The sequence below is a fragment of the Panthera pardus genome, unplaced genomic scaffold (genome assembly GCF_024362965.1).
Source record: "Panthera pardus isolate Hobbes unplaced genomic scaffold, ASM2436296v1 HiC_scaffold_25, whole genome shotgun sequence".
NCBI lineage: Eukaryota > Metazoa > Chordata > Mammalia > Carnivora > Felidae > Panthera > Panthera pardus.
The window spans coordinates 22566167-22580111 of NW_026526821.1; the positions used below are offsets into that span (position 1 = coordinate 22566167).

The 13945-nt window shown below is 49.5% G+C and overlaps 2 protein-coding genes across 3 annotated transcripts in view; one reads left to right on the forward strand and one right to left on the reverse strand.

The window, feature by feature from the left end:
- SAMHD1 (SAM and HD domain containing deoxynucleoside triphosphate triphosphohydrolase 1) overlaps positions 1-9350 on the forward strand; it is a 61135-nt gene extending 51785 nt beyond the window's left edge. The window contains exons 16-17 of one of the 2 annotated variants that reach the window (XR_008417731.1): positions 7469-8074; positions 8445-9350. The gene's annotated coding sequence lies outside the window, so the exon portion shown is untranslated. Of the gene's footprint in view, positions 1-7468; positions 8393-8444 lie in introns of those variants that run through there. The other variant, XR_002082486.2, reaches the window with a different exon arrangement.
- On the reverse strand, positions 451-13563 carry TLDC2 (TBC/LysM-associated domain containing 2). Its single transcript, XM_019458561.2, has 6 exons — positions 12985-13563; positions 11597-11746; positions 10964-11116; positions 7904-7999; positions 2791-2864; positions 451-1744 (listed from the first exon to the last, which is right to left on the reverse strand). The coding sequence occupies exons 1-6, from the start codon at positions 13015-13017 to the stop codon at positions 1555-1557; spliced, it is 696 nt and encodes a 231-aa protein (XP_019314106.2). The 5' UTR covers positions 13018-13563; the 3' UTR covers positions 451-1554.
- Positions 13564-13945: the final 382 nt, after the last annotated feature.

Sequence of the window (13945 nt, forward strand, 5' to 3'; positions counted from 1 at the left end):
CAACACTGTGTTGGGTTTGCAAGAGAGGGATGATATTTAACAGGGCTTATGTCATCTGGTTTTCTGGCAGGAGGAAGAAATATGGATGTTTCTTCTTTTTTTTTTTTTTTTTAATCTTTATTTTTGAGAGAGAGAGACAGACAGACAGAGTGCGAGTGGGGGAGGGCCAGAGAGAGACAGAGAGACGGAGACACAGAATCCAAAGCAGGCTCCAGCCTCTGAGCTGTTAGCACAGAGCCAGAAGCAAGGCTCAAACCCACAAACGGTGAGACCGTGACCTGAGCTGAAGTCGGACGTTTAACCAGCTGAGCCACCCAGGTGCCCCTGGATGTTTCTTCATTTACTGAGCTCTTGGGACAGGAAACCTATCTTTCCTCCTTTTTCACCTGCCCCAGAGATTCAACTTCTTTTTTTTTTTCAACTTTTTTTTTTTTTTTTTTAATTTATTTTTGGGACAGAGAGAGACAGAGCATGAACGGGGGAGGGGCAGAGAGAGAGGGAGACACAGAATCAGAAACAGGCTACAGGCTCCGAGCCATCAGCCCAGAGCCTGACGCGGGGCTCGAACTCACAGACCGCGAGATCATGACCTGGCTGAAGTCGGACGCTTAACCGACTGCGCCACCCAGGCGCCCCGAGATTCAACTTCTTTATCCACATAGGCATATTGTTCATTTGCTGCTTTCCCATCTTCCTCATGAAAGTAGAGACTTGCAAGCACCTGGCACACTGACGGCAGGCAGAAAGCCCTCAATGTTCTAGAAAAAGGAACGTGCTACTGGAGTCTTTATTAGTTTCACCAGTTGAGCCCAGGTGTCTGTGGTTTGACAATATAAGTTAAAATAATTTCTAAAGCATACAGAATAGAATCCCATTTTTGTAAGATGTATATATCCATTGCCTAGAATGTTCGTGATTTGGGGAGTGGTTGAATTGTAGGCAGTTGTAATTAAAAAAAATTTTTTTTAATGTCTGTTTATTTTTGAGAGAGAGAGGGAGACAGAGTGTGAGTGGGGGAGGGGCAGAGAATCTGAAGCAGGCTCCAGGCTCTGAGCCTCCGGGCTGTCGACATAGAGCCCGATTCGGGGCTCAAACTCATGAAACCGTGAGATCATGACCTGAGCTGAAGTCGACGCTTAACTGGCTGAGCTACCCAGGCGCCCTAGGCAGTTTTAACTTTTTAAATGTCTTCTGGTTTTTCTACAATAAACATGTGTTAATTGTATAATCTCTAAAAAGAAATTTCAGGGGGCACCTGGGTGGCTCAGTCGGTGGAACATGCAACTCTTGATCTCGGGGTTGTGAGTTTGAACCCTGTGATGGGCATGGAGCCTACCTAATAAATACATAAAAAGAAATTTCATGAGGGACTTTGTGCTGCTCAGATGAGATGTGAGTGCATTTCACTCTTTCAGAGTCACATCCCCAGGAGAATATTGCTTGTTTCCATGACTGTCTTGGGTCCCCAGACCACAGGGAGGTTTGCTTACAACCACAGTCATCCAGGCTTCAGAGAAAATGGGCAGCCCTCTATAAGGAGGGTCTAGATGGCATTCATGAGCAAGTGTGAGCACTTGTTGCTTCAGGAAGCTTCCCACGATGGGGGCATCCGCTCAGGACCCAGGCCTCCAGTTCCTTGATGCAGAACTGCTCTCGCCGGGCCAACACCTCATTGTTGAAGGTTGCACAGGGGTGGCTTCCGCCGTGATACAAGTCTCCATCCAACCACAGTCCAAACTGGCCACTAAAAAGAAGAGGAAAATCTTGGCATGGCTCACTCCTGGAGGTTGACCTTCCAGATCCTCACCATCAGCCTTTGGCCACACCATGACCACAGCTCTGTTTTGACTATCTCATCTTCCCTTAAGCCGATTTATCCAGAATTGTTGGGAACTCCACATGTTGTTCCCCATAGGGCTTAGAGCATTTTTTTTTTTTTACAGTTAAGTTATTTTAATAAACATATACAGTGGTATAACCATCGCCACAGTCCGGGTTTAGAACATGTGGAACATTTTAAAGATGGTAATGCTTAACCAAAGGACTGAATCTTAAGGCATGGACTCAACCCCCAAAACACATCAGAAAGCATTCGTTCTGATCCCCTCATTTGACAGCAAACCAGGCCGGGGCTGGAAAGTGGGTTGCCGATTGCAAATCAGCAATGGCTGGTGTGTTCTTCTCCAAACTGGCTTGGGGGGGGGGGGGGGCGCCTCTTCAGGCAGTTGGGAGAGCAAAGAATTTGCCTGCTACTAATCCGACAATGCTCTCATCTTTGCCCCCAGGGTAAGATTTTACTCTGCCTGAACGTGGAGTTCTCACCAGGGGTAAGACTAACCTTTTCTTCCTAACCCATTCATCCCCCTCAGCATGCACACACACACCCACGCACGCACGCTGGCTTCCTGGGCAGACGCCTGCCTTCCCCCGATGAGTTATGTTCCCTGAGATTATGGGGCTGACAGGCACATGTAAGGCTCACCTATCCCTGGACTCCAGCCTCATCCGAACATGCGGAATGCTGTTCCCCAAATCACATACATTCAGACTAGGCTGTCACCGACTATAAACACATGCCATTCTTTCCTCTCGGTGTTTACTTAAAGTAGGTTTGACGGGTTTGGCTGGGAGACTGGGCAGCACCTGGGAAGTGTTGAAGGGAGAGGCCTGGAAGTTAACCTCCAGCCTCATTTTGTCTGGGACAGCCTTGCCCGGTATTTCCGGATGGGAGAGGGACCAGAACACAGACTACCCCAAGACTCCAGAGTCGGGGAAGACTGAGACACGCACCTGCCACTGCCCATCATCAGTGAATCCAAGTCTCCTTTCACAAAGAAAGAATTCCTTCCTGTCCACTTGAAGACCTGGGGTGACAGGAAATGCTAGGTTACTGAAGAGTCCTGCCCTTGCAGTTTGACTCCACACCACTGGGGCGCAGTCGTTCCATCGTGGACGGAACAGAACATCCAGGCCCAAGCCCCAGCTAAACAATAGGAAGTACCCCTGGCCCCTAGACTCTTGAGATTTCTTTACATTTTTCCCCAAGGGGGCTCACCTCCTTTTGCCTTCCAGTCTGAATTCCCACAACCCAAAGCCCGTCTGTTCTAGGGCAGACCAGAACTCTCTGAAGCATCCTATTTCCAAATGGAGAGAGGAGGGGGAAGGTCCAGGTCAGGAGTTGGGCCCTGATCCTGCCATCCACTGTTTGCTTATCTCTCACTGCAGCCTGCCCTGTGCTGCCTCACACTCCCGTTCCTCAGCAAGTCTTGTGGGCCCCACCCCAAAGAGACACCCAGACTACTCCCATTTCTGTCCTGTCCTTCTCCACTCTTGCCCACCCAATCCACACCACAGTCACTCCTCACTCACTCACAGCCTCCTAAAGCATCCCTGCTTCCACAGTCACCCGCCCACAACCCATCTTCACACAGAAATGTGATCAGATAGTATTCCTCTGCCTAAAGCCTCCAAGGGCTGCCCATTGCAATGGGAATAAAATCCAACTCCTGGCTAGAGCTGACAGCCCAGGTTTCAGCAGGATATCCTTTCAGCAGGATAGCAGATCCCTGCTTTCCTCTCTGACCTCTTCTCCCCCTTATTGACCACACTTCAGCTACCCTTGCCTTGCCGTCCCTGGGATACCCAGAGCTATTCCTGCTTTACGACCTTCACACTTGCTGACCCCTCTACTGAGAATGCTCTTCCCCCAGATCCTTAATTGGCCCACTTCTCATCTTTCAGACCAAATGTCATCCCAGAGAAGTTTCCTGGATCACCCTGTCTAAAGTAGCCCTTCCTCCCACACCCTGTGTCCTTTTCCTCAGCATTGACCACCCTTTGAGATGACCCTCTCCATATGCCAATGTGCCAATGCCTGCCCCACTAACATGTAAGCTCTGTGAGGGCTGTCTTGATTCCCAGCAGTATTCCCAAGACATGACATAGATATCTGTTGAATGAATGAATTATTCAAGAGTCAATTTGGCTAATAAAAATATTTTTAGAGGGCCACAAAAGTATAGCATATTACGGCCTGAAATTAGTTGTTCAAAATATTCTATGAGCAATCAAAGGGTTTTTAGCAAGAAAATAGATTAATAAAAATAAGCGTGGGCTCAGAAGAGGTGAGAATTTAATATTAACAAGTGACTATGAGAAGACAGAACCATTCAATTCCTCCTCTACTTTCATCGAAGAATATGACCTTCAGACTTGAAGGAGTAAGATAAACATTGTGACAGAAGAAACTAAGACCATGTTCATGGGCTGTTTGGAATCACTATCAAGGAGCCACTGGGAATTCATAAAGAACACAAGAGGTGCCAAACGACCAAAGGTAGGTAAAGATTACCCAGGTTTTAAAAAAAACAGGATTCCATGGCAGGAGACTGTGAAGACAGCCCCTGTAAAAAAAATTCATTTCATTCAACAAAATTTTTAAAGCATTTAGTACCAGGCACTGTTTTATGTTCTGGGTGAAATGGTGACTATAATAGACAGAATTTCTTGCCCTCACGGGACTCCCATTCTAGCAGGCAGGGGCAGGTAACTAAGTAAAATATGCTAGGTGGTGACAAATGCTAAGGATAAAAAAGTAGATAAGGACAAAAAAGCGTTTCCGAGGAATAGAATGTTGTAAATTTAAATTAGTTGGTCACAGAGGGCCTCTCTGTGATAGTGACATTTGAGCAGAATCCTAAAGGAGGTGAGAGCTGAGCCATGTGGTGATCCAGTAGAAGGCAAGCTAGGCAGAACAGCATGTGCAAAGGCCCTGAGGTGGGAGCAGGCCTGCATGTTTAAGGACCAGCTCAGAGCTCACTGTGGCTAGAGCAGAGTGAGGGAAAGGAAAAACAGCAAGAAGCAACATAAGAGAGAGGCCAGAAAATGTAGGACTTACAGGTTATTATAAAGACTTCAGCTTTTCTCCAAGAAAGGAAGCCATTGGCAGGTTGAAGCCAAGGAGTGACATGCTCTGACTTACCTTTTTAAAAGGAACACTCTAGGTATTGTGATGACTGAGGTGGAAGCAGAGAGACCTGTTAGGAGGCTATAGCAGGAACAAAGACAAGTAATGATGGTGGCTTGAACCAGGTGACAGCAAAGGACATGGTGAGAAGTGGTGGGTTCTGAATACAGACAGAGAAGGCATAGGGGCGCCTGGGTGGCGCAGTCGGTTAAGCGTCCGACTTCAGCCAGGTCACGATCTCGCGGACCGTGAGTTCGAGCCCCGCGTCAGGCTCTGGGCTGATGGCTCGGAGCCTGGAGCCTGTTTCCGATTCTGTGTCTCCCTCTCTCTGTGCCCCTCCCCCGTTCATGCTCTGTCTCTCTCTGTCCCAAAAATAAATAAAAAACGTTGAAAAAAAATTTAAAAAAAAAAAAAAAAGAAATGCTGGGTACTAGTTGGATATATGTCAGTTCGGAGTCCAGGGGCAGAAGCCATCAGTACGTGGATGGCACGGAAAGCAGGGAGAATGGACGAGATGTTGAAAGAAACAAGGGTAGACAAGAGTCAAGAACCAAAAACTGAGTTCTGGGCCCCCGTGATGTTGAAAGGTTTGGGAGAGGAGGAGCCAGCAGAGGATTCTGCCAAGGAGTTATCAGTGCAACAGGAGGAAAATCCTAGAACTTTAGAATTCTAGCATGTGAATACAGGAAGGCAAGTAGTAATTAGAATCCAGCATGGGTTTACTGTGAACTGCAGACCCCTTTCCTGTTTCCTGGGAAGAGTACCAGGCTGGCTGATACAGGCAATGCAATAGACAGAGTGTGTTTTGCCTTCAGCAAGGAGTCCAGAGCTCCTTGTGACCTACTTGTCATGTGATCAAATAATCGCTGAGTATATGTGTAGGTTCTCGGTCCATTCATGGGAGGAGAGATCTCTAACAGCAAACAAAAACACTTGGAACTGGTTCTTTATCCATTGAACAAATATTTCATGAGGGCATGCTATGCCAACGCAGAGGGCTATGCCCTCCCTCACACTCTGACCCCCTACCCATTCGCCTATTGGGTTCCTAAATGGGCATTGCCTTCTTTCCAATTACTGCGCCTTTGCGCGTGCTCCAAGAAGACTTTTCCCTATGCCCTCCATCACCTGGTGATCTTCTGTTTGTCCATCAAGACGCGATGCAAGAAGCTCCTCCTCTGGGAAGTCTCCTTTGATCTCCCCACCTCCACTTCATCCATGTGCTTCTCCTTGGGGTGTCTTCCACAGCACTGATCACTCTAGATTGTACTCGTCTCTCCTCTGCAAGCCTGAGAGCATCTCAGGGCAGGGAACTTCGGACATTTAGGAGGTAGTGTAGTGCTGTGGCTGAGTTTCAAGCTCCGGGGCCTGTTCCTGCATCGCATCCTCACTACCGACTGGCTGTGTGAGGTTGAGCAAGTGACTCAACCTCTCTGTGCCTCAGTTTCCTCAACTGCAAGATGGTGCTGATAATAGTATGTACCTCACAGGAATGTTGTCAATCGAATGCACGAATTTGTGAAATGAGATTAGAAACTAATCTGGGCTGACAGCTCAGAGCCTGGAGCCTGCTTCGGATTCTGTGTCTCCTTTTCCCTCTGCCTCTCCGCCACTCGCACTCTGCTTCTCTCTCTCTCTCTCTCTCTCTCAAAAATAAATGAACATTAAAAAAAATTTTTTTTAGGGTAGTGTCATCTTTCATGCCGGGCATGCAGTGCTAAGTAGTTTTGTTCACTAAATAGCCCAGAGATGGAAAAGCTTCAGATGGGAGGGGTTGGGGACATTCCCCTTCCTCCTTCAAAAGCCCTGCTCTCTGGCAGCAAGTGCCATATGACGACACCAGTCATCTTGTCTCTGCCAGTCACCCACCTCCTCGGCACCAGTCACCATTAATTAGAGGCATGAGCTCTGGCTCACCATCCTCTCCTCCTTCCTAATTTCTGCCTTTGTCTTTGGTGAACTTTGCCATCCACACGGACCCATCCAATGGCTGCCCTCAGCTCCTCTCCTCTTCCTCTCAAGGGCTTTTCTTATACCCACCTCAGCCACTGTCCCTTACGGTCACAGCCAGGAGCCTTACCAGTCTGTTTCCAACGTCCCTTGCTCTGTGTCTTATATTCCAACACACTGTCCCACTTGTGTCATTGCCCCAAGTCTCTGACCTCAAGGCCACTTCTCATCTGTTGTTTTCATCTTTGCCTCATTGCCCTTCAGCCTCCCTGGCTTCCCTTCCCCCACGGATCCTGTAGGTTCTGTGGTCCATTTTGTATTTTCACTCCCTTCAACTTCTGCTTCCCTCTCTCCCTCTGTCAAACCAGCTTGGCCAAAGTCCCATCCTGGATGAGCCCTCCCAAGGACTCTGTCCATGCCTCGACCCGAGGACCTGAATGCAGCTGGAGGAAAACACGTGCCCAAGTGACTGGCTTGCCTTTACACTGACACTCCCCACCTCCAGTTAACGCCACGTAGCTGTCCTTATGCTTGTCTGGTTCTTTCTCACAGGCCTCCCTCTCCGCTCCGGTGATGACAATTTGATACTTTCTCTCTGCTCAACCTTCACACTTCTCCATCCTCACTCTTAGTTGATGACCTCACCCCACACTTCATAAGAAGACTGAAGTCATCGGATGTGTCTGTCTTCATCTTCCTACCTGTACACCCACAGATCGACCTGCACTTGGACCCATCTTGTCTTTGCAGCCTGCATCTGGTGAGCAACACGCCTCTTCCTCTCTGAGCCGGTCTGTGGCTACCAGGGATCTACTGAGCCCTTTTAAGAAATGAAATTGGGCAACGCACTGCCCGCCACTGCCTTCTGGGAAAGATAGATGGATACCAGGCATCCCAGCATAGGGAATGGATCTGGGAGCCAGTAGGACCCCAGGATCTTTGTCATAAGTCCTCCTTCCCCCCTCTCTAGAAGGTTGGGAATATTACCTTCAGCTGTGGGGAGAAGGAGAAGAGGAATGTCTCTCCAGTACCATAGAAGCCTTTGCTGAGTCGAAGAGCCGAGGAGGAGAAGGCCCCAAACATCTGGAAAGCAGAAGAGCTTGATGTTGCAGCTGGAAGGGAGTGGAGGTCCTCTGGCAACCCCGCTCTCTAGGCTTGGTAATATAGGCTCATCCTAGTAGGGCCCCTGGGGAGCCTGGGACAGAGCTGGGGGATGGAGAGGGCCCCAGAGCCCATCAGTGTGTCCCTTCCCTTAACACTCCCCAAGGAAGAGCCCTTGCTGGTGTCCTCCTCCTTTTTCTTAAATGTACTTATTTTGTATAAGCAATCCTTGTAGAAAAGTATTAGAAGTTATAGACAAGCAGAAAGAAAATATGAAGCCATCCCAAATCCCCCTCTGCTCCCCAGGATAACTATTCTTAACATTTTTGTGCATTTCCTCCCAGCATCTGTTTAATACCAGTGTGCGTATTCTTATACAGAAAACCAGATCCTATAGTACGTCTGTTTTTTTTGTTTTTTTTTTTAGTTTTATTTATTTAGGTAATTTCTACACCCAACGTGGGATATGAACTCACGGCCCTGATATCGAGAGTCACATGCTCTTTCAAATGAGCGAACAGGGCACCCTGGACATTGTTTTGTAAGCTGCCTCCCCCCTTCACTTTTCTTCATAAAAGTCCAAACATCCAAAAAAAGTAAAAGTCCGGCACAGAATACCCTCCATGAGGATTTAAAACTGTAAATGTGTTTGCCATATTTGCTTTCTCTCGCCTTATATTTTTTTGGTGTCCTGTTTGAAATTGCGGATATTATAACCTTTTACCCTTAAATAGTTCAGCTCCAAGAATGGGGACCTTCTCATGTATAACCACAATACTATCATCTCACCTAATAAAATTAACAGCCATTTCATAATATTATCTAGTATCCAGTTCATAATACATTTTCTCCACTGGCCCAAGAGTGCCTTTCATATCCTGCTTTACAAACAAAAACTTGGGGGGCACCTGGGTGGCTCAGTCGGTTGGGCGTCCGACTTCGGTTCAGGCCATGATCTCGCGGTTCGTGGGTTCGACCCCCGCGTCAGGCCTTGTGCTGACAGCTTGGAGCCTGGAGCCTGCTTCAGATTCTGTGTCTCCCTCTCTCTCTGCCCCTCTCTGCTTGCACTCTGTGTGTGTGTCTCTCTCTGTGTCAAAAATAAATAAACATTTATGGGGTGTCTGGGTGGCTCACTTGGTTAAGTGGCCGACTTCGGCTCAGGTCATGATCTCACGGTTCGTGAGTTCAAGCCCCGCGTCAGGCTCTGTGCTGATAGCTCGGAGCCTGGAGCCTGCTTCGGATTCTGTGTCTCCCTCTCTCTCTGCCCCTCTCTGCTTGCACTCTGTGTGTGTGTCTCTCTCTGTGTCAAAAATAAATAAACATTTATGGGGTGTCTGGGTGGCTCAGTTGGTTAAGTGGCCGACTTCGGCTCAGGTCATGATCTCACGGTTCGTGAGTTCAAGCCCCGCGTCAGGCTCTGTGCTGATAGCTTGGAGCCTGGAGCCTGCTTCGGATTCTGTGTCTCCCTCTCTCTCTGCTCCTCCCCCATTCGCGCTCTGTCTCTCTCTGCCTTTCAAAAATGAATAAATGTTATAAATAAATAAATAAATAAATAAATAAACATTAAAAAAAATTTTTAAACAAAAACTTGAGGGGTGCCTGAGTGACTCAGTTGGTTAGGCATCCAACTCTTGATTTCAGCTCAGGGCATGATCTCACAGTTCATGAGCTCAAGCCCTGCATCGGGCTTATGGCAACACAGAACCTGCTTGGGATTCTCTCTCTCCCTCTCTCTGCCCCTCCCCTACTTGCTCTCTCTCTCTCTCTCTGTCTCTGTCTCTGTCTCTCTCTCTCAAAAACAAACAAACAAACAAACTTGGGGCACCTGGCTGTCTCAATGGGTGGAGCACGCAGCTCTTGATCTCAGGGTTGTGAGTTCAAGCCCCACATTGGGCGTAGAGATTACTTAAAAAATAAAAATAAAATCTTAAAAAATAAAAAAATGAAAACAAAACCTTAACACTTTGAATAGCTATGACTCTACATCATTTTTCTTACCAGCCCTTGGCAATATTTCACTATGTAGCGGGACCATAGCTCACTTAGCCATTTTCCCCTTGTGGAATAGTCGGTGGACTGCAGGTTTTCACTCTCATACACTGTGTTGAGGGGCAGAGGCAGGATCATTGGGAGGCAGCCATGGGGAGTAGGTTTTGACTTAACATAAGGAACCACTTCCTCCTAGTCACTGGCATTCAGCCAAGGGGCTCCATCCTGAAGAAGTGAGCTCTCTGGCCTTGAGGTGGAAAGTCCTGGATCAGCATCTTGAGGATGTTAGGAACTCCTGCCTACGTGAGGGTCCTCAGAGACCATGAGATCCCTCCCAGCTCTAACATGTTCCTTCCACAGAAGAGCAGTTGAAACCAGCTTTTGTCCTCTCCACTACCCCGTCTAGAGAGCCTGCCAGAAATCCCCTCTTGGTGAGACCACCCGGATTTGAGACAGCGCCCTCCCCAGGTCCCTGCTGTGAAATGCAGGCGCTTCCTGTGGCTGCCTCCTCACTGGCCAGCTCTCTCTCTTAGCCCCTCTAATCCATTCTCCCACCCGCAGGGGGATGTTTTCAAAGCGTAAATGGATCATTAAGGCATAGATACCCCACTTAAGATGTCTTCCTAGTTATTTGCTTAACTCCTGACCCTGCCTCCCTATTAGGCCTGTAGCTCCAAGAGGGCTGGAACCACTTCTGTCCTGACGTTGGTCTAGTCCGTGTTTAAGCTGGCACAGAGAAGGTGCTTAGTATACACGTGTTGAAGGGATGAATTAGGGAATGAAGGGGGGAAGGAATGGCTCTGAGCAATGTAGGTGTCACTGTCATCATCAGTGTCCATTATAAGTGACTTGGGCTATCACCTCTGCCTCTAGCCCCTGAGGCTGCCCTGGGGCAGGGCCCACTGTGTGTGGTTGGGCACCCCCAGAACTCCAAATTGGGGCCCTGGCCCAGCTCACCTGCCCGTCCTGGTCCCTCAGCACCAGCAGCACTGGCCCACTGTGGCCTTCCATCTGCCTGTAAAGGCTCCGCAGGCTGAAGCCATTTCTCGACGTACAGAAGGCCAGGCTCCAGGAATGTCCGGTGACTCTTGGGGGGAGGTGGAGGCTGAGCTAGAGACAGGGCTGGAGGTGAGCGATGGATCCACGTCCCGCCCCGCGCCTCCCACCATATCTCTCGTACTCCACTCACACGGGCATGGTGCTGTACAGGTTACAGAGGAGTTTACTGTTTCCAAGGGCTCATTACCAGCCTTCAGAGAGAGGGATTATTATTCCCATTTTACGGTTGAGGAAAATGAGGCCCAGGGAGGTGAAGCAAGTTGCCTAAAGCCCACGCAGGGAGTAAGTGGCAAAGCCAAGATTTGAACCAAGGTCAGGTCTCCCTCGGTGCCCTCTCCCTTTGGTCACCTTGGTCTCTAGAGGCTGGAGAATAGATGAGATGCTGAACCCCTTCCCCTAATGCACCCTACCTCATCCTTCCACTCCCATCCCAGCTTTGGGACATAGCGGAAGTGACCCCAGGTGTCCCTGGACCTGGCTGGGGTAGAGCAGGAGGGTGAGACCCTCAGGCTCCTCACACTGTGCCCGAACCTGCCTCATCTCCGAGGTTCCTAGAACCTGGCTGGCTTCTGCCAGCTGGGGCTCCACAGGATCTTCAGGAACAGGAGCTGAGAATGGGGCCGGGGCTGTCTCCTCTTCCTCACCCTCGTCCACAGACACAGCGTCCTCCACCCGACTGGGCTGTGAAGACACAAAGAGCCCTGGTGAGTCGAGGGACAAGGAGACACCAGCTTCCATGTCTCCGGAGCCCGAGAGCTTCAGCTGCCTCATCACCCCTGCCCAGGGCTCTGCAACCGGCAGCCCAGCCAGAGAAGGCTGGTGCCCATGACAGACAAGTCTGCCCCTGCCCGTATCCGGCTTCTGCCCTGGCCCCTGCCTGCCGAAGGTCAGAGGTACGTGTGCCCATCCGATGTGGCCATGGGTGCTATGGTTTTCTGCATGCTCCAGATCCAGAGGATCAAGTTCTAAGCTCAGGGGCAGGAGAGAAGCGCTGGTGGCAGCCCAGCCTGGCCCTGGGAGCTACATCTGTGTGCATCTGCACGTGGAATAATAATCCTAACACCGCCAATACCGATAGTGGCTGATATTGATCAGCACACACTGGGTGAAGTGCTTTTGCTGTGCATGACCTCCCTGTATTTTTCCCAAGAATCCTAAGAAGAAGGTACTCCTTACTGCCCTTATGTTACAAAGAAAGAAAATAAGGGTCAGAGGCTTCCCTGTCAGCCGGGGAGACAATGCGTGTAGTAGGTGAGTAAGTGCGTGCGGGTTTGTGTAAGATGTGCGCTCGTCCGCGTGAATGGGTGCATTGGCTCCACATAGACCTGTGTGGGCAAAGCAGTGCGAGGAGATGTTGAGTAACCGTGTGTGTTTACCTGTCAATGTGTTTGTGAGTCGGGATTGTATCAATATGTGTGTGTGTCAGTGTGGATGTGTGTGGGTTTATGCATTCATTCAGTTACGCTTCCACTCTGTACCGGAGTGTACGTTGGAGCGTGCGTGTGTATGTGGGTGTGTAAACGTGTGCGTGTGCGTGTGTAAAGGTGTGCCTGCACACGGTGACTTGGGGGAATTTTTGTAAGAAGGAGAGGCCTCCTTGAGGATGAGAAATGACCAGGACGCTGCTTTGCTATTCCCCAGGTTCAAGCCTGGGGAGCAAGTCCTAGCTGGGTGGGGCTTCTGGACAGAGCTCCATCTGGCTGGAGACAGCCGTCTGTGCTCCTTAGGGTCTCCGGACCAGGGGGTGGGTATCAAGGCCCCTGGTTCCTGAGCTCTGAACTCTGGGCCAGCTGAGGAGGGACTTGGGAGGGGGACACATCACACCTGCCTCCACTGCTAGCCCAGATCCCATCCCGCCAGTGATCTGGCCTCCCGCACCTTTGCTGACCTAACCCCCCAGCCCAAGCTGGGCCCCTTACCAGCCGAGTGTAACGCCAGCGGAGACCTTTCATTCTCCTGTCCGAGCCCAGCCGCTGGCAGTAAGAGTCCTTAGCCGTCACGGGGGAGAAAGCACTGCTGGGAAAGGCCTAGAGGTGAGAGGGAGAGGCCTGGGTCACACCCTGCTAGCTTCAGGCCACCCAGCTGCCCTTTGCTCCCTCTCACCTGTCACTCCCAGGATGAATTGTCGCTGGGTGGGTCTATGAGGTCAGCTACCCTCGGCATTCAAGGCCTCACTTGCAGTTTGTGACTAACACACATTAACCGTACATGGTAAATTCTAGCTGTGATTCCCTTCCTCCTCCCTGCCCTTCTGGCAGCTTGGCCTAGGGATTATGGCCCTTTGGGCAGATGCTTGAGCTCCAGGCTGGGGGTCTGGAACTTCTGGTTCTCTTTCTGGCCTTGGTTAAGTCCCTTGTACCCTTGGGCTTCGGTTGTCCCACATGAAACATGTTGGACCAGATTATCTCAGAGACCCTCCCAATACTGACTGCCAGGTACTCTCAAAGCCAATGAGTATATCAGAACAGATGCTCGAAAGGAGCCAACCCTAAACCAGAAGAACAAATCTTGAAAAACAAGAAACAGGGGCGCCTAGGTGGCTCAGTTGGTTAAGTGTCCAACTTCTGCTTAGGTCGTGATCTCACGGTTCATGAGTTTGAGCCCTGCGTCGGGCTCTGTGCAGAGCCCGGAGCCTGCTTGGAATTCTGTGTCTTCCTCTCTCTGCCCCTCTCCCACTTGCACACTGTCTCTCTCTCTCCCTCTCTCTCAAAAATAAACATTAAAAAGATTTTTTAAATAGATACATTTTTTAAAAATCTTCATTTTTCTAATTTAAAAAGACATGTTAATTATAGACATTTTGAGGAATCTAGAAAAGAATAAAGCAAAATACAAAAATATTCATAATTTCATCTCTCAGGGATACACTCTCTACCCTTA

Coding starts and splice junctions, on each gene's coding strand:
- TLDC2 (XM_019458561.2), bottom strand. CDS start 13,017: ATGAAAGGTCTCCGCTGGCGTTACACTCGGCTG. Junction 11,747..12,984: donor GCTGGCGTTACACTCGGCTG/GTAAGGGGCCCA, acceptor GTGTCTTCACAG/CCCAGTCGGGTGGAGGACGC. Junction 2,865..7,903: donor CCTTCTCCCCACAGCTGAAG/GTAATATTCCCA, acceptor CTGTCACCCCAG/GTCTTCAAGTGGACAGGAAG.